Consider the following 20,515-nt stretch of genomic DNA (forward strand, 5'->3'; position numbering starts at 1 on the left):
TTTGTGCAAATTTCCCTAGGAGGAACAAAATAAAGCGCGAAACAAGACTCTTTTATTATTCCTCTGCTTATATCACCCAGTTGTCCTCTCTCTCTCTCTCTCTCTCTCTCTTTCTCTCTCTTTCCCAACAAACGAGTAGAATATGAATCAAGAGAAGAAAGAGATGGATTCGAAGGGCAAGGAGGTAAACCCAGTCCTCCTCCCCCGCGTCCTCCCGGGCTGGGTCCAATCCCTAGTTGAAGACCTCGACGGCATCAAACTCCGCTTCCTGATCGCCAAAACCCTAACCTCCACCGATCTCGACCGCCACCTCTTCCTCCCCGACAGCTTCGTCGACTTCCACCTCATCCCCGCGCTCTGCCCTCTCGAAAGGATGGTTACCGGCCTCCACGACGGCCCCCGTGACCGGTCGATGTCGTTCACGATCGAAGGGGAGGAAAAGCAAGAGGAGGAAAAGGCGGTGAAGAAGACGAGGAGGGAGGCGGCGAAGCAGATGGATGGGATGGAGGTGCCGGTGTACTCGTGGCGGTCATCGCCCAATTGCTTCAAGCTTCGTCTCGTGAGGTGGGAGCGGTTCGACAAGACGGTGCTCTTTGGGGTGGAGTTGGGGGAGTTTTTGAGGTGGAGTGGGTTCGGGGAGATGGATGAGATGGAGATATGGGGGTTTAGGGAAGGAAAAGAGAAGAGATTGTGCTTGGTGATATGTGAAAAGCTTATATGAGTTAACCCTATGATAGAATTCAACATAGGATTATTCTTTCATTTGCTTTAGGGTTTATAGGGAGATTAATGCATGTATCTGGGGCAATTCTTGATTTTGAAAAGCATTATATATATTTCCTTAATATGACACTTTCTCTCTCTCTCTCTCTCTCTCTCTCTCACGCATAAAAGAAGCAAACATCTACAAGAATCTGAGTCAGTTCTATAAACATTTCGTCGATCACTCCATGTCTAAGTTTAAGAGAGGATATAACTCTCCTGGATGTCAGAGAAGGTACCACGAACAAAAGGCCAGGTGAAATATTAAATATGATAAAAAGAAAAGAAAAGAAAGGGCAACTTATTTAATTGTGCTTAGTGCCACAGCCAGTGGTCTCCCTCCATTGCCTCCATGTGAAATTGAAGCAAATCTGGACATGATTTAGTTAATAAGATCAGACAGCTAAGAGGAACAAACTGGTAAGAGAGTTCTCTGACCCTATTATCCACCAAAATTCTGTCAATGCTAGCTTCCTTTAGGCCATTGTATACTAGGACAAGTATATCACAGATAGCTGATGCAAGAAATCTGCAGGAAGAAGAATTAGAAAAAGGTAAAAAAAAAAGAAAAAAAAAAGAAAAAAAAGAAAAACAGGGGCATGCATACTGCTCATTTGCAACGGTGATGAGACTAAAATGTTTACTGTGTACTTTCAGGAGAACAAGTCATCTGGTTTGCATTTACGCTACATTCCGGCTTTACAGTCTCGCATGCCTGAGAACTCGAGAGAAAAACTAATGTATCAACATTTACACCAGGCTTTTGCTGCATTGCAACATCAGAGAGATTGCGATCAGCATCAGCACGGGTGCTCCCAAGCTCCTTAGAAACATGAGAAAGTTCTCCTTCTAAAGTACTACCTGAGCTATTTTCCTTAGCAACATCAGGAAGATATCCATCAACATTGGAGTTCTGACATCTCTCAACGTCATAATCGACTCCAGAATTTGTACAAACTTTCTCTCCTTCCTGGTCATATCCGGGATGATCCCCTTCAACATCAACATTAATGTTGTTGCCCTCCTCCTCTTTGTTGGTGGAATTAGCACTCACGAGTATTCCATTTTCTTTAAGAGATGGATTATCATGCTTCCCAAATTCTTCCTTGTCAACAGCTTTCGAAGCATTTATTCCTCCTTGTGAACTTACAGACAAGCCAGGATACTTCGATTTTGTGAATTCATTGTGAATCCTATAAAGCGACATGGCTTTCTGCAAAATTTAAAACCAAGGAGTTAGGACATACTTATATGTTATAAGAGGTCAATGAGAAAAGAAAAAGACAGGGTTACCTTAAATGTGCATAAACTTAAGAACTTAGCAAATAGTTTCACTTAACCATAACACGTTTCAAACTGATTATATGTAAAATCAAAATAAAAGAAAAAATAAGAGAAGGAACTCTTCAGCAGAAGAAATGAGATTATTGAATCAGTCAATTCAGAAAGAAATGCGAAGTGAAAATAAGATAGCAGAATTGTTACAGAAAAGGGCCAATTTGAGTCATGCAAAAAGAGATTACTGATTCATCATAAATACCTTAACTGGAAAAACATGTTAACTGACAATCTAGAACATCTAAATGGAACAATAATAAAAAAAACACTAATATACCTGAAAAGTTGCCGCTGTTTTTGGAGGAAACAGAGAAGTTAAGATGCAATTTGAACTCTTCCTCAGTACTTTAGTCTCAGCTTTAGCATTCTGTGCGGGAAGAACCTTGTAATCAACATCACCATGCAATAAAGCTTACACAGTAAGGTACATAATGGTAATTATAGTTTACACAAAACGGCATATGATGGTAATTACTATCTAATACAGAATATATTCCAACTACCTGGAGGTATTCATGCTTTAAAACGTCAGATACATTGGGTTGGCCAGAACCCAGTATAGCCATACACTTTTTATACAAATCTGGAGAAGCAAGGTCCTTTGAGATGTCAAGCTTAAAAAGGTAATTATAGCAAAAGCAAGAGCTCTCATCCTTAGTGATTGTAGGAGGCTCAGAAGACTGATCATGTGAAGTCCCCGGTGGAGCATCAGTATCAATTTTAGCTGGTGGTGCTTCACTAGATCTCTTTATTTCACTTTGTTCTCCATGGCGTTGCTTTCTATGGATTTGAGGAAGAGATTGCCGTAATAAAGTTTCGTCTGCAGGAGTTCCAGCAGAGTATTCTAACTCTAGATGCTGATCAAACTCAAGATTTGTGTGACCTTTATGTCCCTTCCGCATATCATTTCTTATCTGGTTATCCACGACATGTCTATTGCAATCCTGTTTTGAGTTTTCATAGGCATGTGAATCATTGGCAAAGACAGATTTGCTTGTATCCCATCCTGGCAACTCCAAGTAAGGATTTTCCACCTGATTATGCCATCCAAATGGATGTACATAACCAGAAAAGTGGTCAACTACTTCATGATTGTGATAAGGAACACCTGTGTGGTTAATGTCCAAAGGTGGCCTTATACAAAATGGAGATGGAGTAGGATATTGTTTGCTAGCTGAAGGAAATCCAGGATGCAGCAGCACATGCTGGAAAGGGATGAAACAATCAGGAATTGGGGAGGGCCAAACCAATGCACCCCTAAAAGCATTTTCTTCTCCCCTTGCATTACTGTGATCACTATTTCTTCTGAAATGACTACTGAATTTATAATTTCTCTGAATTCTAGTATCATCTTCATATGAACCAATATTTGATGGACTATCAACCCCAGTGCTAATAGGTAGCGGAGGAAGATGCCCTGATGAACTTCTTGAGAAATGGCTGTTTCCATTGGTAGATTGGTTAACAAGAATATGTTCACTATTTTGCAGGTCTGACCGAGAAAAGTGATCCACTACTGGATTATCCAATAGTAAGTCTTTCTGTTTGCTAATTATGTTGGAAAAAGATATTCCGTCTTTGGAAAAATTGTCCCTTTGTGCCAGGTCCTCAAGATCAAGACTATGCCTCATACCACTTCTATCTGAAAATGGTGAGAGATCATCTAATCTTGGAGTCCTAGTATATTTTGAAGAGGCAGCTTCAATCATATCATCCTTTGCTTTGGTTTTGTCCAGTGACCGAAAATTATGTGCTCTCTCATATTGTCCAGAAACACTAGTAAAATCTCCTATAGAGGTTCCACCTGATTGAAATCTTTCTTCATAAGGGCATTCCCTTTGTGTGGATTCTTCTTGTTTTAAATTATGCCTGAAAAAAAAGAGCATTCCAAAATCAATAACCTTATACATTTGTTTGTAGAAAAGGTCATTTACAACTTACAAGCATAAGCTTGAACTTGACCTTGATGGCATGAGCTATAATCACATATCGCGATATCTCCATATGCTAAAAAATCAGGTTACTAGCACAAGAATACAAGTACTGAGAAAATAGAGTATTATTGACTTTTCATGGTTATCAGAGAGACACATCTTAAATAATAAAATACACATTTATAGAACTTTTCATGGTTATCAGAGAATATCAAGCTCACTTCTGTTTCTCTCCTTTAACCAAACAAACATTTTAAAAGAATGGTACCACTACTGAAGCACCATAAGGCCAGCCTAAACAATGTTCACTTTTTTCAAATGTAAGAAAACTGCATGCCCCCTTTTGGGACAGCATAAGGCTGAAGGATAAATCCTTAAAACATATGCTTAACATAAAACCAATAAGTTAACCAGGAGTAAGGTCGTCAACATTTAGAAGATTGCAATTCATATAGAGGAGAATGACCAGATCTGCAGCTTGCGCATGGTATTATTACCACAGACAACATGATAAACAAGAGATATGTAATGAATACCTGCTCTTTGTGTTGATAAGAATACTGGATCCAGGGGAGCCTGTTTGTCGATTACCACCCCAATCAGATTCAACTTTGTTTGCACACAGATATTCAGGTCTGCCTCTGTTGGCATGTGAATCATACTCGTTGGTATCTGATTTATATTTCTCCACATGTCCATGTGGTCTTTTTCCATCTTGACATTCCAAATCACTATAATTATTGTTATCTTTGTAGGAAGTCTTCCTTCCTCTGTTTTCATATCTCTGCATACTGCTCCACTCCACTGGATAAGAACCACCATTATCAGTCTTCACAAGCTTGCTTTTATTATGTTGATCTTCTGAGTATTCGTATTCATCCCGATGATTATTACTGGAAGACCTGTCAGTAGTGAGATCTCTTGAAGAATGCTTCTGTCTGTTTCTATCTTCTCGATGCCTATGCACTGTGTAAATGTCATCCGTGTATCTACCTCTATACCTTCCATCATTATGACTTCCATATCTGAACATTCCACCTTTACAAGTTCTCTTTTCTGTACAAACTTCTTCAAAACGTAACTGCCCATCTTCAGTCTCCTTATTATCATCTTGCCATCTATATTTATCCTCAGAGCATTCTCTCCTCATATGTAGGTAATGTTCCTTCTCTAACTTGGTATTGAATAACTCATCTTCCTGTTGGTATTCTGTGAAATCACAGAGAAACCAAGCACGCACTATTAATCTGGAAAAGTCAGCAGGAAAAACATATATAATCCAACCTATTGCTGTCGAGGTAAATTTTTTTATTATGTCTCTAGGCGACTGAATTATATGTGTCGAGAAAATTCTCAAGCATATGTGACCCAAAACATAATTATTATCTTCAACCACAACTTATTTCCCACATTTGCCAATGCAAAAATTCAAAAGAAAATATATATCTCCTGAGAAAGACATACATACACCCTATCATAGACGACCAGTAAGAGTTATGTTTTTCTGTTTTCCTTTTCTTCTGACTCTGGATTTGATGGTTATCTCAGAAGTATGGAATAAAGGTCACCATATCCTTATCAATGATGAGCCACTCGACAAGAAATAAGTAGGTAAGGATGCTAATACACTTTCATTGAAATCATGCTCATTATTGTCTGCTCAGACATCAAGAGATCATTAGTTGCCCCACTCAAAATATCCTAAGAGCTGAAGCTTTTAGAGCAACTTACTTTATGACCAAGAAGAGATTACTGCAGTATGAAATTTGCTATTCATACTTCTTAGTCGCAGATTGGTGAATAATCTTGATCGAGAACCAAAACTTTTCAGGGAAATATTAGAAAGATATTAAAAGATGTTGATTAACTATACTCACTTTAGCATCTAGTCTTAAAAAAATGGTCTATAGAGTGAATAAGTATATATTAAGGGTGACACTTGTCTAGAAAAAGAATTGTGTGTAATCCTAGATAAATCTTCTGTATAATGAACACAAGAAAGTTTATCAGGAAATAATACGACCACCTTCTAGACATTAAAATTTTGACAGTCAATCCTGTCTTGACTGAAATATTTGCAGAATTGACCAGAGATTCCTATTCAAGAACATTTTCTAAATTGTTGGGTCTCTTCTGAGGGTGAACTAGTTGGTCATCTTGACACCTATGAAAATGCAACTGTCTCAGGTCATAACAAAGAAATATAAACTATAGAAACAACGTTATAGAAGTTGACATGACTCGATGTCTGCTATAAAGTATTCTTACCAAAGAACCTAATAAAATATCAAAAGTCATCGATTACCTTACCAGCCATTTCCGAATCCTTCTTCACCGCTCGTTCCTCTTCAAATCCTCCGAGTTCAGATATCACATAATTCGACCTTTCTTGAGTGGATTCTTCCTCTTTTTCTACACCTTTACCCCTACTTCTTGACCTTTCTTTGAAATCAACAACTGAAATCTTGGACCTCAAAGTCTTGTTAGATCCCACATGCCCAAGATTCCCATCTTTAGTCTCAAAATGTACAGTTTTCTCATCCTCTTCTCCACAATTCCACCGATCCTCGCATATGGAAGACTCCTCAAACCCATTCCTCCAATTCTTCCCAACCTCTGTAGAGAAACCACCATTATCCAAATCAATCCGGTCCTTGACCTCAGAAGACCTCGCCAAAGTAGAAAATTTTGGCTCCCGCTCGTCTCGAGTCACGCGCTTGTCTGCCCTGTGGGAATTCTTGCGACTACGCCGTGGCATCACGTCCAAACTCCAAAGTACAACCTCCAAGAACTCCGGTCTCGTATCGAATTCCAGGTTCCTCAAGAAACGATCAACTCACCGCAAAAATTAAAGAAATTCTTGCAAAATTAGCCAGGAATTCGACGCCGCTGTAGAGGAATCAGCGCTCACCTTGCGATCGGGATCGAAAGAAGGACTCGAGATCGCAAAAGAATGGAAGAGAAAAAAAATAAAATATAAAAAATGGGACTCCACTCGTGTCTATTGGGACGTAAGCGATAACTATATTTCCACTAGACTGAAATGCCCTTCACTTGTTTAATGGCATCACTGTGACGGACGGTGGGCTTGGTCAATGAAACTAATGACGACGATAAGGGTACGATGATAATTTAGCTTGTCCTCCGATTCCGGTGTTAGCGGTCCGATGCATGTTAGATGCCAGTTTGGATATTTATCGCGACAGATGATATATATATTGGAATAAACTTGCGTTGAATACCGTACGTCACATGGGTACACAAATGCCAAGTCTTCTTCTGCGAAGTGAGGAAGTCTGCACACCGGTTCCAATATAACGAAAGACCCCGCCGAATTCACTTTTTACAAGTCGGTGCTGAAAGCTGTGAAATGAGAAGACGGCATTGACGCACCAAAAAAGCCATAATGGGCCATTGTGTTTAACACAATAACGCTAGGTTTCTCCGCGAGTACATAGAAGCACCGAAGCCAGTAATGGGGGGCCTCTCCGTTCCCCCTCCCATGGATCAGCGGAGAATGGTATAACCTCTGTTCCATTCGACTTCTCTTAGATCGATCCATTGGAAGATGGAAACACTTGGAAGAGTCCAACGATCTCTTCTCGGAGGGGAAGAAGAGCAAGAGGAGGACTTATTGGGGGAATCCAACGGCTCCTGTTCGCTGTCTCCGCTTCAGGTAATCCATGAACTTCCAATGCGAATTCCTTTCGGGAGATCAACCTGGAAATTGGCATCTGCCTTTTGCTTTTCTGACCATTTCTTTGGTGGACTTTGATTTTTATGTGTAATCCCTGTGTTTTTAATTTGTTTTCGTGTTGCTTTGGCGCAGCGGATATATGGTTTTGCGGCGTGTCTGGTTGCTGCTTTGGCTTTCATGCTCTTGGTATGGAGATAATTTATTACTTAGTATCTTGGTTTGCGTTGGTCGCATGGGATCGAGGTTTAGGTCACGACAGCAAGTTATTGACTCATTTAATTATACGATATCATCCAGAAATCTATGAAATGCTAGTGTTTCAGGGTAAATATAGCTTCCTACGTTCATCTCTTTTAGGGAAAATTCCGTCGCTGTAGATGATTTCTGGTCCAAAAACAACAAGCATTTAAATTTTGATGGTGCTATATCAAAGTACCAGCGTTTGGCTTCGGATTTGCATTTAGTGCAGACTGTGAAGGAAAAAGAGCTAGTTGGAACTTAATTTCATTAAAGTTCTCAGAATGATAACGATATAGATAATGAGACATTGAATGAATTACAGAAGGAAAAAAAAACGTGATTAGATGATTTAAGAAGAGATTTATTAATTTGTATCACTAATCATATGCTTGCGCTTTGGTTTGCGGTGAATTATTTGTGATTACAGGGATACTAATTTGTTTTTTCTTCCATGTGCAGTCATTTATTGTTTTCTACAGACCTATCAAATTTGCAATAATGTTCACCTTTGGAAACATATTGGCAGTTGGAAGGTGGGTTGATAAACCCTTAGCTAAAAGGGATGCATTTTATGCCTCTAATTCTCAGCGTACTTCTTTTTTATTTGAGTCTTACTTCATTTATTCTTTTCCTTACATTGAACGTTCATTTGAGAATCTTACATGGTAAGTCGAACCATTATGTGGCAGCACAGCCTTCCTTGTTGGGCCAGGACAACAAATAGGAATGATGCTTGATCCGGTTCGTGTTTATGCAACAGCTATTTATGTTGGATGTGTCATCTTGGCTCTTATTTCTGCTCTTTGGGTGAGTTTTACTCTGTAAATTATGGTCTATGGAAGACATTCAATGATTATTGTCTATTAGAGGATATAAAAGTGATTACTTTGTATTTATCATCGCTACCTATTTTTGTCTTGTACAGATTCATAACAAGGTGCTGACGCTCATTGCAATTATAAGCGAGATTTGTGCTTTGATTTGGTAATCTTATCTTGCATATTGACATTCTATTAAATTATGAACATCTCAGTTGATTTGAGATTCATATTTATTCATTTTATGATTTTGGTAAGCTAAGATTGCCAAATTTCTGGTTCAAGATACACAGTGAATAATCTATATAGCATTCTGCTTGGTCTATTTTATCCCTGTACAAAACTTGTAAAAAGATTTTCCTACAAGGTAGGCTTTTTAATCTTCTTTTTTTCCACACAACTCTGGTTATCATGATGTTATATTCATCAAAACTGAAAGGTCTCCAGCCTGTGGCACTTTGCCTCTTTCTAAAGACTGAGAGGAAGCCGTGGTGCACTGGTTTGGAAGGACTCATGTCAGTTCAAAGTCCATGTGGAAGATCGTGAGAAACTGCGAACTTGGCATGATCATCTTCACATGAGAATGTTGAAGGTGCAGTGTATGTTATCTATAGTTGGATCCTTTGAGTGGCTCTTTGTTTGATAGGTACTACCATAGTCTTATAAAGTTTCTTTTACTGAATAGTTGAATTTGATTATTATTCTTTGCTGATTTGCTCTCTAGTTGTCCAGCAGATCAATTGCCAAGCTAGCTCCTTGGTACTTCAGACTTTTAGAAGATTGTCCCTAACACCTGATCATTCAGACTAGAGAATTCTCTCTTGTTTGTGGAAAAGCAATATTACACATGTTATTATCTCGTGATGTTAGGACCAGAATGAAAATATTCCTTCTCCTGTATCATTAGATTTATCTAATTTCTTTTTCCATTAATTTATCTAAAATTTTCCATTTTATAGTTATCACCTCAATTCTCTAACATACATGGATGGTTCCCACCCTTTCAGATGATACTAACAAGGTTGAGTTTCAGATTTTTGTTCCTTGGTCAGATGTAAATTGCCTCTCATTGTCGAACCATCTTATGCTGATTCACTACTTATGGTTATATCATTGTTGTAACATGTGGCAAATGTGTAAGTCTTATTTTAAAACTTGTGGCTAGAGAACCAGTTGAATCATTAATAAAAGATGTATTATTTCCTAATGTCTACCAAGATGCTTAGCCATATCAGATGAGATAACAAATACTATCTGTTATTACTTGTTGATGAGTATTTCGTATATAGCATAAGCAATAATTCTCTAATTGATGGTTAAAATCTTAGACAACTTTTTACAATTTCCTTCTTTTGAAAGGAAGTGAGAGGACGCTTTTGCTTCTACAGTTCTACATGTTCATTGATTAAAATATCTCCGGACCTTTCCAGATGACTAATTACCTTGTCTTGGCCAAGCTAAAACCATATCTCTGTTCATCCCGCTGCAGAGATGACTGAAATTGGTTCTTTAAACACCTTGCCTGCAATGCAGCAGTAGCTTGCTAATAGCTCCTCTTTTTTTGGATATTGTCTAGATTTATGCTAAGGAATAATTAAACATCCTAAAATAATGTTCCAGTGCAGAAGAATTATTTTAAAATGCATTTACTTTATAACCTGACAGGAATTCTTCTCAAATTCCAATTTTCTAGATAAGTTTCTCGGATTGATGGTTGCCGTTTCCATCACATGTTCTTGTCTATTTCAGGTACAGTTTGAGTTATATCCCTTTTGCTCGAAGAATGGTTTCAGAATTGCTGATAAGCTGCTGTGACACAGATTTAAGCTAACCGTGCCTTCCTATGTGCCGAGGTTCACCTTGGTGGTACTTATAAATTTCATGGATATTGAACCTGATACTGGCACACTTCACATTCCTGCTGTATGTTGTCTTCATCGAACGAGTATGTTTGTATCTGGTTTAGCCTTTTATTTTTGTTTTGTTTTCCTTTCTTTTCTTGTGTTTCAAAATGGGTGCTAAATGATGATGTCATTCTTATACATTGTTTTCACGCTTGAATTTATCTTTGAAGTGGTTTTGTTATCTTATTTGGTTGGCGTGGTTTGGATCATATCTGTGGCCTCAACTCATCCAAATTTATATGTATTATTCTGCATTGATGTTTGGTGTAAGATACAGCCAATGATGATCCGATGACTGGGTTATTCTGCTACTACCCAATTCATTGTGAGCACCACCTCTGGATCTTGATTGACCAAGGCAGATGTTCTCTTTGATCAGATTTTATGTTACCTTGTCCTTTGGCCGAGTTTCTATACTGAAGCACATAAACAAAAGTTTAGGTATTTGCTGTATCTGCTCACAGTAAGGTGGTTAAGCCCATTAGCAAACCTGCAATCACACAGGCATAGTCACTATTTGGTAAACAGTCTTGTGGTTGGGGGTCTTATTTTCACAAACTAGCATTTGAATAGTAGTAACTACGTAAGATAGAACTGGAACATAGAAAGAAATTAGCAAAAAGAAATGTCGTGTATATGGTCTTTATTGTATTTATCCAAATAAAACTTACTAGTTTGATACAAATCTACAATAACCGGAGGTGAGCTTTGCTAGGCGTGCATGCTGCGCACGAGACAGCCAAAACGAACCCATAGTCCAGGCTTCCGGACGCGTGGCGCCGGCGAGATAGAAGATCCTGGTATGCCAAAAATATTTCTACGAGGGGTTACTGGTTTCTATTTAAATTTTCAAACGCTGGCCCTTGCGCGCCTTTATAAATAGACCGCGGGTGGATGGGTCTCGGAGTATCGCGCCACAGCCTTCCTCCCCAAGCTCAAGCGATCTCAGGAGAGAGGGAGGAGTCGAGGACGAGAGAGGGGAGAGAAGGAGACGAAGAAGGCGAGATGCAGCGTTCGAGGAAGAGAGAGAGAGTAGGCGCAGCACCGATCCAGAGGTCGAGGAAGCGAGAGCGTACCATCTCCTCGTGCACCTCACCTCGCGTTTCCTTCCTCACTCCCCACTCCACCTTCAGCTGGTGAGGCTTCTCTCTCTCAAGATCTCTCCTGATCTGTGTGTGCGTATCTGATCTGAATCGTATGCCTAAATGATATCAGATCGAGTTGGTGATCTTATTTAGGCTCTAATCCTTGCAATGGAGCTGGAATTAGTTCAAAATATCGATACTGACTGCTTTTCTCTCTCTCTCTCTCTCTCTCCTGCTTGCGAGTTTAAATTCTTAGATCGGAACCCTACCTCTTCAGACCTATTCGTTTAATTAAGGAGAGTAAGATCAGATCTAGCAACTCCTATTTGATCTCCTGTAGTATATTTCATCATCTTCAAGTTTTAGCATTCTCTTCATCAGAGATCTTCCCATCTTCTGGTTTGTGTATGGATTCTTCCAATGATCTTAACCGTTTTCTTTTTTTAAACCTTGTTGCTTAAATAAGGTACGATGTGGATGTGTGGACGGAAGTGGCGAAGTACTTGGACGGCAAGGATCTGGTGCAGCTGGCGTTGGTTGATCGCTGGTTCAACCGTCTGATCAACGAAGAGAGCATCTGGAAGCACGCCTGCCTTCGTGACCTCCAAGTCCCACCTCCTGAACACGTGTCCTTCAGATGGAAGCAAATCTATACCTCCGCTTTCGGTATTCCGTACTAAACTAATACGACTGTTATAATTCTCCTATAGCCACCGTCCATCCTTACTCCTGTCTGTTATCATCACAGACGGCTCCCACTCCTATTGCTTTCGTCAACAGGAGAAACACCTTGGTAAGATTTATCTCTCTTTCCTCTTTCTTTCTCTCTCACCGTCTCTTAACGTTATCATCGCTTCCGTGGCCGTTAGATTGGATGCGAATTGGCTCGTTCTTCCTGGACTCACCGGTTGTTCTCTTGACGGAGACATTGGCACTCCCCAAGAAGCTGCCCCAGCCGGGAGACGATCCGAAGAGATCGATCCAGATCAATGGCACGTCTTTGGTGACCAACGCCCGCACCGGAATCTGGATCGCTGGTACGTGCATCTATCACATCCTCTAAACCGTTTGGTCTCCCTCTGACAACTCTCGAAATGGACGTTTCAGATCTGCAGCTGGTTCGGTGTCCCGTGTGCAACCTCAGCACGTGCGAAGGAACAATGCAGATACTGGACACGAGGCACGTGGAGCTGTTCCTCGAGGAAAGGTATAAGAGCGGGAGGTGGGAGTACGAGGATCTCGGGTTTCATCGGATCGAGAGGCTGTCCAACGCTGCCGTCGCTGGAATCTTCGATCTCAAGCATCTCTCTTGCGCTTCCACCGCGGGTGAGCATACCACCCTTCTTCATCTCGCTCCAAAAATATAGCTTAATTGCGAAATATATACATATACATATGATATGTAAAGGGCTTTTGGATGCGAAGTCGTGGATTGGGCAACCCGACGATTGGCAACCCAAAGCGAGGCTGGCTCTCCACGCCGTCGCCGTCAATACTAATCTACAGCCTAATGATGGTAAGTGATAAGTTCTGATTGATCTCTTTTGTAGCTTTCTGGTGGGTAATGTGTGAGAGACCATCGCAGGTTTACATGTGAAATTTCAAGCAATGAAGAGCAGTGGGGTGGATGGAGAAGTGGTCTCCATAAGAATCTCGCAGCAGCTCATTTAGGTGCTCTTTTATCTCCTTCCTACAAAGTTTAGCTTCTCTTCTCAAATACAAAATTTACAGTAGGATTAACCTCCGCCGAACAGTTGAGAGGCTATTCGGCCTGGGGATTTTGGGATCAAGACTTAATTACCCATCATAAGAAACTCTAACGCCCTTCTCTTACGTATAGCATTTTTAAAATCTTCGTTCTCTTTCCACAGTTACTTCTTCTGGGTATTGGTTCTCCATTGGCATTGTGGAACAGATGTAAACAAAGTTCAGGAAAAGTTGTCAAGTCCTATTCTTTCTTTAATTGAAAAGAAAAGTATGTCCACTATTTTCCTTCAAATAATACTTCTTTCAGCGGGCCAGTTTGGGCCAGGTCAGGGATTAGCTGCGGGGATCCGAAGGATAAGGTTTTTAGCCCAACTGCACATAATTCACTCACACACTAGCGCACATGTCGTGAATCCATGTGGGCGGTGCTTGGAAATTGGAACCGAGCCATGAGTTCGATTTGTAAGACCGCCGGTTAGCGCAACCCATAACCAAACAGTAAGATTATGTCGTTGTGGCTAATATCTTTACAGTAGCAATCCTTGTCTTCAATGAAATGAGGCATAAACAAGATATGTAACACGACAAACAAAAGGAAAACAATAATTACCGTGAAGAAAAATTAACCAATAACCACACCTTTGTTGATAAAAATCATGATAATTAACATGTAGACTTATAAGATTGCAAATGAACGCAACAGATGCAGAAGAAAGACATGCAGCGAGAGAATAGTCGGATAGTGGTAGATTATGGCGGGGACGTAGCGTTGGCACTTCATTGTGAAATGAGATCGCTTCACAGAAAATGTACCTTCAAGAGCTTAAGATAGTGAGCATCACCTGCTCCATAACTACATGAATGAACTCAATAACGATTAAGTGGGAACCATAGTATATGAACCAATATCCAGATAACAGTAAGCTTCTCTTATAAATTCTGTAGTTAATGAAGATGGCTATTCGGGAAAACACAATTGCTTGAAGAAATAAAACCATCGAGGTCCAAGCCCAGAATCACCTGATGTTTACATATTTATAGAAGATAAAGTCAACAACCTTTGTGTACCCATTGCCAACAGACCTCAGCAGAACGTAGTGGCAACAAACAATTTTATTCAAGATGCAAAAGGACGGCAGCTGCCGGTGGAAGATAAGATCAGAAGCAGCCACCCAACTGCCAAGATTAAAAATAAATTTAAAAAGAAACTCCCATTAAAGAGAAAAGATAAAACTACTACATAAGAAGAAGCTTATGAAAGAACTGGTACAAATAGCACATGCATATGCATTCCCCCTCTCATCTCTGGCTATGATAACACAGGTTGATCAAATCATGCCCTATACCACAACCCACACTTTTTCTGTAATAGAGAATGTGCAGTAAGCACATTTTGCTTCATACTACGGGCTCTGGAAACAACACTACTTCTAGCTATAACTGATTATAGCCAGTGCATCCATAAGATATCTCCAAAGAACACTCAAACCAGCCAAATACGAACATTTTGTAGAACAAGCTCATCAATGTAAAAATTCAGGACAGGTAAAACTGTAAAAGGTCTATATCATGAGAAACAGATTTCACAACTTATTTTGAAGCCCATGGAGAAGAAGAAAAAAAAAAAATCAAATTATAGATGCCCAGTGCATTCTACTTCTTAGATTGTTAGTCCAAACCTTGAAGGAATGACAATGTGAAAAGACTTCACGTACCAATATAGCCTCGATCTCTTTTTCAGAGACTGGTGTACGCTTTGGTAGGAGGGAAGCCTTCCCACCTACAGCAGTGTTGGAAGGTGGGGCAGGAACATTTGATCTGAACCTATAACTGGGAGTATCAGCAGAAGTTGAAGGTGCCTTTGGCTGGGAAGTAGCTCCTACACATGGAATTCAGACATCAGTTTAAGGTGAGAGATGCAAGATAAATTTTGCATGTTAAAAAAAAGTCTTACACCAAACAAGTTGATCTAGATGTGTATACCACTGAATTTGACATGTTATAATACATAACGTAGAATAGATAAAAGACTACATAATGATAATGGAGGTTAAATGAACTTCGCAGCTAAAGAACAGGCACATCATAAGTAAACGGTAACAATATTATCATGCCTGGACTGGATATCAGTGTTGATACTGTCCTTCATTGGCCAAAATAAAGGTGCACAATAAAGATCTAAATCCCATTATAAGGTGAAGCAGTGACTTACTATCCTGGTGATGAATCTGAAGCAAAATTTACACATGTAGCCATTCATCAATCAGAACAGTATTATTTATAATTTACTCAACCAACCTAGAGTGGAAGTTGGCATAATGTAGAATATGATGATTTGCAGCTTAGTATCACCATAGTGCATGATAATAAAACCTGAAAGGACATGCTCAAGCAAGCTTCAAGATGTTACATGACTACCTAAGTGATCAACATTGTTGCTTAACATTCTCATTGTGGAATGAATAGTCGCACTAACAATAGTAACTTAATAAATGACTGCATTCTCTTGTAAACCCTATACTGTTTTCCAACTTATTGAATCTTTAAAAGTATCTATCCACATATGGTAGGGGCACAGACGCACAGTAGTTGGTTCTACCATTATCTAATGCATTAATGCTTTCTTGTTTGTGTTGCTATATTTTTTATCGATTCATTTCAATCAGCTCAATGACTAATTTCCAACTATGTCAATGTTGAACTATAATGTCAGTCGTATACAAGAACAGATGATGCATCAATATAAGGCATTAAAATTTTGAGAAAATGTTGGTTTTCTGTGAAGTTGAAATACAAGTTCTGACAAATATATATCATACAATTTTGGTATGGCTAGATGAGAATAACCATAAAACTCATCAACTGACACGTACTTCTTAAATCATTAAGATTCATATGATTGCCGGAAAGAAATCTAGTATTGTGATGAATTTACTTCCATTTACGTAGCTTTGCAGACTACTGAAATAGTAAAATCAATACTAATCTTGTGGTGGCTGTCACTTGATCTATGATTACCACAATCTCAATCTTGTGCTAAAACTTACTGCCTAAACTACATTTATCATAACAGCTTATTACAAAGTGATGCTGCATTTACCCTTCCAAAAACACAACAAACTATAGTGTAGATATGTATATCTACTTTTATTTCCATCTTCTCCCTTATTTTGTTTCCCCAAAAGCATCTGCATTTTCTGTGGAGCAAGTGTCTATATAACACTACTCATGACAATAGAAAATCCAAGTTCATAATGCAAAAGATAAATACATATAAAGTTATCTTTATCTTATAAATCAAAGCAACAGAAATACTTGATTAAATCAACAAATTTTCCCAACCTACTGAAACAACTTTGACGCATTAAAAAAACTGCAAAAGAGAAGGAAAAATATAATAAATTTGCAACTGCTTACCCAATTGCGAGAACGTGATTTGATCCGAAGGGGTTGGAGATCCTAAAGATGGAACGAAAGAAAATAAAGCTCGTTAACTAAAAAAAAAGAAAAACCCAAACAGGCATGCGTAAATCCCAAAAGCAAACAGAGATTAGGGCACAGAAGCACAAAGAAATCGGAAGGTAACATCGATACCTTCGGGTTTGGGGTGCCTTTGGGGAAACTTGATTCGAGGAATTCGCCTCATCAAATGAGTTCCCGACATCTCTCTCTCTCTCTTTCTCTCGCGCGCCGCCCGAACGGAGAATGAAATTGGACTATAGATCGTTCAATGCTTTCCATTCTTGTTAATATTTGGGATTGGGAATAAATAAATAAATCGGTTGTACGGGTGGGCTCGGCCCAGTTCCAGCCCAGTAGTTTAAACTTTCTACATCTTCGTGAGATATATGGTTCATTCCAAACCAAGGTTACAATTTTGACCAAAAATCAACAATACAACGGTTAACATATACAGGTCTTATAGGCGAAGAAAATCTAGTAGTTACACCAGCATGTCACTAATGAAAGACCTCTCCTGACAATGAAAAAAGTCCCTTTAGATGAGGGAAGAAAATGTCAACGCCGAAAAATAGAAAAACTTGAAAATTTTAATCTTCCATGTTAAGGCCCGTGAATTATAACCTAGAGTATCGTGCCTATATGCACATATTAGACATAACCTGGTAATTATCTACTCATATACAAAATGTTATCTTTATTTATGCACACACTCCTCCGAAATAGTTATTTATGCATATAGCCCCTAGAATAGTTTAATTTGTATCATTGTATAATTAGTTCCAATTAAACAAACTTAGTACAAATGGCATCAAATGTGGATGCACGTCAACCATTTGACCCCTCTATAAATAAGGTATAAATTAGACCTAACGCCGTAATTAATTAGCAGGATGTGCGGGTAGGGTCATGGATTAGCAACGAATAAGGCATTCGAGGGCAAAATGCGTCAGATTCTTTGTAATAGATAAAAGGATTAATTATCACCATCTTTATATATTACACTCTTGTATTATAAAAGACTACGCAATTGGGTAGTATGTGATTTATCGTTATCGTCGTGCCAGCTATTAGTGGTACCTAAATCTAGAACCTTTTTGTCTCCCTTATTGCCTCACACGTCCCAACATAAGTCATACATACATACATATATATATATATATATATATATATATATATATATATATATATACATATATATATCGGCAGCTTATGATTGGTTCTCAGATCACCTTATGGATTCCTCAGCTTTAGTAGTCTTAACTGCCGCATACCTACTCCAAATACGTATTTCTTTATATCTTTGTAGCATTATATAAACCTCGATCGGGTTCTCGCTCTTTTGACACTCGCCATCTCAAATCTCTCCTCTTTCCTAGTTTCCTCTCCCTCTTCATCTCTCTCTCTCTCTCTCTCTCTCTCTCTCGCTCTCGATGGGCAACTCATTCCCTTGCTTGGCTCGTGTTCATATAGCCAACGTGGCAAAGGCTTCCGAAGGTACCAAGCAAAAGCTCCACAATCGCAGCATTCTCCTAAGCAGGCTCAAAGAGTTGAAGAAGCCTAAGGCGCCTGGTACTGGTAGTGACCAAATCAAGGGTGGTAAGAAGGCAGTCATTAGAGTTAAGGTTGTGCTCACAAGGAAGGAAGCAGCTCAGTTGCTTTCTGCGTGTGCTCAAGGAGAAAAAAGCATGCCTGAAATCATGAGCAAGGTAAAGAGTATGGAACATAGCCATGTAAGCAAGCACTCATTGGGATCGAGCCACGCCGCATGGCGGCCGGCATTAGAAAGCATACCGGAGGAGTAGAGAACGACCTTGATTGGTTTAATTGCTAGGAATTGGCATGCAGTTCAAAATGAATAGCTGGAATAGGTAGAGAGGAGATGGGATGGGAGGAGATGTTATTAAAGATGCTCCCCTTCCTAATTAATTAATCAAAGTTTTCTTGTTGATATATTTCTTGTCCTCCTGGGTTATGTAATCATGCAACGGAGACGATGGTTATAATTATATATTTATGCACTTGATGAAATTCTCCTCATAGTTAATTGTAGCTCTTCTTATGTGGTGATGGATTTGTCTATCTTCTCATGGTTTGTTTATGCGACGCATCGCATTGATAGGTACATCTCCATGTGCGATTGTTCTTTCTATCAAACACTATAACTGGACAAGTGGGTTAGGAGAATCTTATAGCAGCTCCTTGGCAATTAAGTAATTATGGTTAGAGGATGAGTTGCAGTAGTTGAATGGTAGTGGATGCATGCCTACTATATTACATGCATGGCAAATTGAAGAAAAGAGTGGTAGTTGGCATAATCACATGCTACCAGTTTCGATATATAAGAAAAGCTTGTCATAATTATTAATTATATTGCTTAATCAATTAAACATAGTGTTGGCCACAAAGTCACCATCACTTAGAAGAGATCATATATATATATATATAAATATATTAATAACAAATTTACGTGATCGATCTCTAGAAAATTAGAGTCACTTCTAGGTCATTGCAACTCCTAAATTTTGGCACATGGGAGGTCCCACTAATCCAGGGCCCCTAGCTAACAAAGTCGTTATGTTCTTAGAAAGTCTTGCAATGGTAAAAGGCAACCTACGTGGAAGCTAATATCCTTCCAAAGTTCATGGCAGCTGTGACCAACTTCAACAGTAGAAACGATTGCTAGGAGACATCAAGAAACATGCATGGAAGACCAGTCTAATTAATTTGAACTACACCCTTGCATTGAATAGTAATCCATCCACCTTCACAACTTTTCACCAAGAAGAGCTCAGAGTCTACCACCTACCACATGATTCTTAAGTTAATTTTCAAGAATGGCTACTGGAGCACTGCAGCTTCAGTTCCATGCATGACTAATAGATCAATAGGATGCAGACATTAAAATGTAGTATTAGCTTAATGATATATTATAGCACTGTAACACTATTCAATCTTCAAGTATTTCATTGTTAATCAATTGTATGTCTTAATTCTTTGGTTCGAGGTAGACATCAAGTAATAATTTTTATCAACCAACAGAACAAGTAGATACCTGTAATTATCGAATATTATTCTAAATGAAGGACAGGTGTTTTTGTCCTATAGGAACATGATCTAACGTACTGTACCATCTCAAGATTCTCAACCTAGAGTTGCCAACTAGATCTCTAGGGTCATTTGAATTAGTAAGTCTTGGGCATTATCTCATTCATGTAACTAATTAATAAACATGGCAGAAATTAATTAAAGACCATAGTCCCCAAGTGCATATCCTATGTATGTCTTCCTTCTCCTAAATATCATATAGTAGTTTTATATCGATCCAACCTATCACTGTATGTGAGGCAGTATATGTGAAGATTACATCAAGGCATATCACCGTCAAAATGTTATACTATCAAGTTAATTACCTGTCGCTTCCAACTTTATTGATGGAAAATTTTAAAGGAGGAATTTGTTAAAAGTCTACATCAGGAACATATGAAAGGGTACTAGCTACACTTCAACTACTAGTTATAAGAACTTTAAAGAAAATTATACCTTCTGACTAAGCTAAATTAAATCTAGT

General features: G+C 39.0%; 4 protein-coding genes across 8 annotated transcripts; 2 read left to right on the plus strand and 2 right to left on the minus strand.

Moving 5' to 3' along the window:
• Nucleotides 1-990: 990 nt before the first annotated feature.
• LOC140768180 (uncharacterized) lies at nt 991-7,013 on the minus strand. Of its 4 annotated transcripts, none has more exons than XM_073108346.1 (6): nt 6,345-7,013; nt 4,571-5,243; nt 2,604-3,969; nt 2,378-2,482; nt 1,407-1,975; nt 991-1,291 (listed from the first exon to the last, which is right to left on the minus strand). In XM_073108346.1, the coding sequence occupies exons 1-6, from the start codon at nt 6,790-6,792 to the stop codon at nt 1,078-1,080; spliced, it is 3,375 nt and encodes a 1,124-aa protein (XP_072964447.1). In that variant the 5' UTR covers nt 6,793-7,013; the 3' UTR covers nt 991-1,077. The 4 variants fall into 4 exon arrangements, with proteins under 4 accessions (XP_072964447.1, XP_072964450.1, XP_072964448.1 ...); XM_073108349.1 differs by having other exon boundaries at nt 4,571-5,281; nt 6,340-6,477; XM_073108347.1 differs by having other exon boundaries at nt 992-1,291; nt 2,378-2,467.
• Nucleotides 7,014-7,451: 438 nt separating this feature from the next.
• Nucleotides 7,452-10,915, plus strand: LOC140769166 (uncharacterized). Of its 2 annotated transcripts, XR_012105865.1 has the most exons (7): nt 7,452-7,710; nt 7,864-7,917; nt 8,431-8,504; nt 8,661-8,778; nt 8,897-8,955; nt 9,229-9,435; nt 10,539-10,915. XR_012105865.1 is itself a non-coding variant. In XM_073109765.1 (6 exons), exons 1-6 carry the CDS (start codon nt 7,603-7,605, stop codon nt 10,618-10,620), a joined length of 495 nt encoding a protein of 164 aa, XP_072965866.1. In that variant the 5' UTR covers nt 7,457-7,602; the 3' UTR covers nt 10,621-10,901. The 2 variants fall into 2 exon arrangements, 1 of the variants encoding a protein (XP_072965866.1); XM_073109765.1 differs by lacking the exon at nt 9,229-9,435 and having other exon boundaries at nt 7,457-7,710; nt 10,539-10,901.
• Nucleotides 10,916-11,246: 331 nt separating this feature from the next.
• On the plus strand, nt 11,247-13,763 carry LOC140769164 (probable F-box protein At3g61730). Its single transcript, XM_073109764.1, has 9 exons — nt 11,247-11,493; nt 11,577-11,829; nt 12,245-12,444; nt 12,527-12,571; nt 12,648-12,815; nt 12,886-13,104; nt 13,187-13,294; nt 13,364-13,449; nt 13,650-13,763. Exons 1-8 carry the CDS (start codon nt 11,415-11,417, stop codon nt 13,447-13,449), a joined length of 1,158 nt encoding a protein of 385 aa, XP_072965865.1. The 5' UTR covers nt 11,247-11,414; the 3' UTR covers nt 13,650-13,763.
• A 599-nt stretch (nt 13,764-14,362) lies between these two features.
• LOC140768735 (uncharacterized) lies at nt 14,363-17,220 on the minus strand. The gene is made up of 4 exons (XM_073109125.1): nt 17,080-17,220; nt 16,903-16,944; nt 15,201-15,364; nt 14,363-14,661 (listed from the first exon to the last, which is right to left on the minus strand). The coding sequence occupies exons 1-4, from the start codon at nt 17,147-17,149 to the stop codon at nt 14,644-14,646; spliced, it is 294 nt and encodes a 97-aa protein (XP_072965226.1). The 5' UTR covers nt 17,150-17,220; the 3' UTR covers nt 14,363-14,643.
• Nucleotides 17,221-20,515: the final 3,295 nt, after the last annotated feature.

Source organism: Typha angustifolia, chromosome 10, assembly GCF_048772165.1.
Source record: "Typha angustifolia cultivar Huaian chromosome 10, ASM4877216v1, whole genome shotgun sequence".
NCBI classification, from domain to species: domain Eukaryota; kingdom Viridiplantae; phylum Streptophyta; class Magnoliopsida; order Poales; family Typhaceae; genus Typha; species Typha angustifolia.

Excerpts from the sequence above, each read along its gene's own strand:
- LOC140768735 (XM_073109125.1), bottom strand. The coding sequence starts at position 17,149 with ATGTCGGGAACTCATTTGATGAGGCGAATTCCTCGAATCAAGTTTCCC. Across the intron at positions 16,945-17,079 it reads AAGGCACCCCAAACCCGAAG|GATCTCCAACCCCTTCGGAT; the intron begins GTATCGATGTTA and ends TTCCATCTTTAG. Across the intron at positions 15,365-16,902 it reads AATCACGTTCTCGCAATTGG|GAGCTACTTCCCAGCCAAAG; the intron begins GTAAGCAGTTGC and ends TTCCATGTGTAG.
- LOC140768180 (XM_073108346.1), bottom strand. The coding sequence starts at position 6,792 with ATGCCACGGCGTAGTCGCAAGAATTCCCACAGGGCAGACAAGCGCGTG. Across the intron at positions 3,970-4,570 it reads CTTATCAACACAAAGAGCAG|GCATAATTTAAAACAAGAAG; the intron begins GTATTCATTACA and ends CTTTTTTTTCAG. Across the intron at positions 1,292-1,406 it reads TGTTCTCCTGAAAGTACACA|ATTTCTTGCATCAGCTATCT; the intron begins GTAAACATTTTA and ends TTCTTCCTGCAG.
- LOC140769164 (XM_073109764.1), top strand. The coding sequence starts at position 11,415 with ATGCTGCGCACGAGACAGCCAAAACGAACCCATAGTCCAGGCTTCCGG. Across the intron at positions 11,494-11,576 it reads CGGCGAGATAGAAGATCCTG|ACCGCGGGTGGATGGGTCTC; the intron begins GTATGCCAAAAA and ends CTTTATAAATAG. Across the intron at positions 13,105-13,186 it reads CTCTTGCGCTTCCACCGCGG|GGCTTTTGGATGCGAAGTCG; the intron begins GTGAGCATACCA and ends TGATATGTAAAG.
- LOC140769166 (XM_073109765.1), top strand. The coding sequence starts at position 7,603 with ATGGAAACACTTGGAAGAGTCCAACGATCTCTTCTCGGAGGGGAAGAA. Across the intron at positions 7,711-7,863 it reads GTTCGCTGTCTCCGCTTCAG|CGGATATATGGTTTTGCGGC; the intron begins GTAATCCATGAA and ends GCTTTGGCGCAG. Across the intron at positions 8,779-8,896 it reads CTCTTATTTCTGCTCTTTGG|ATTCATAACAAGGTGCTGAC; the intron begins GTGAGTTTTACT and ends TGTCTTGTACAG.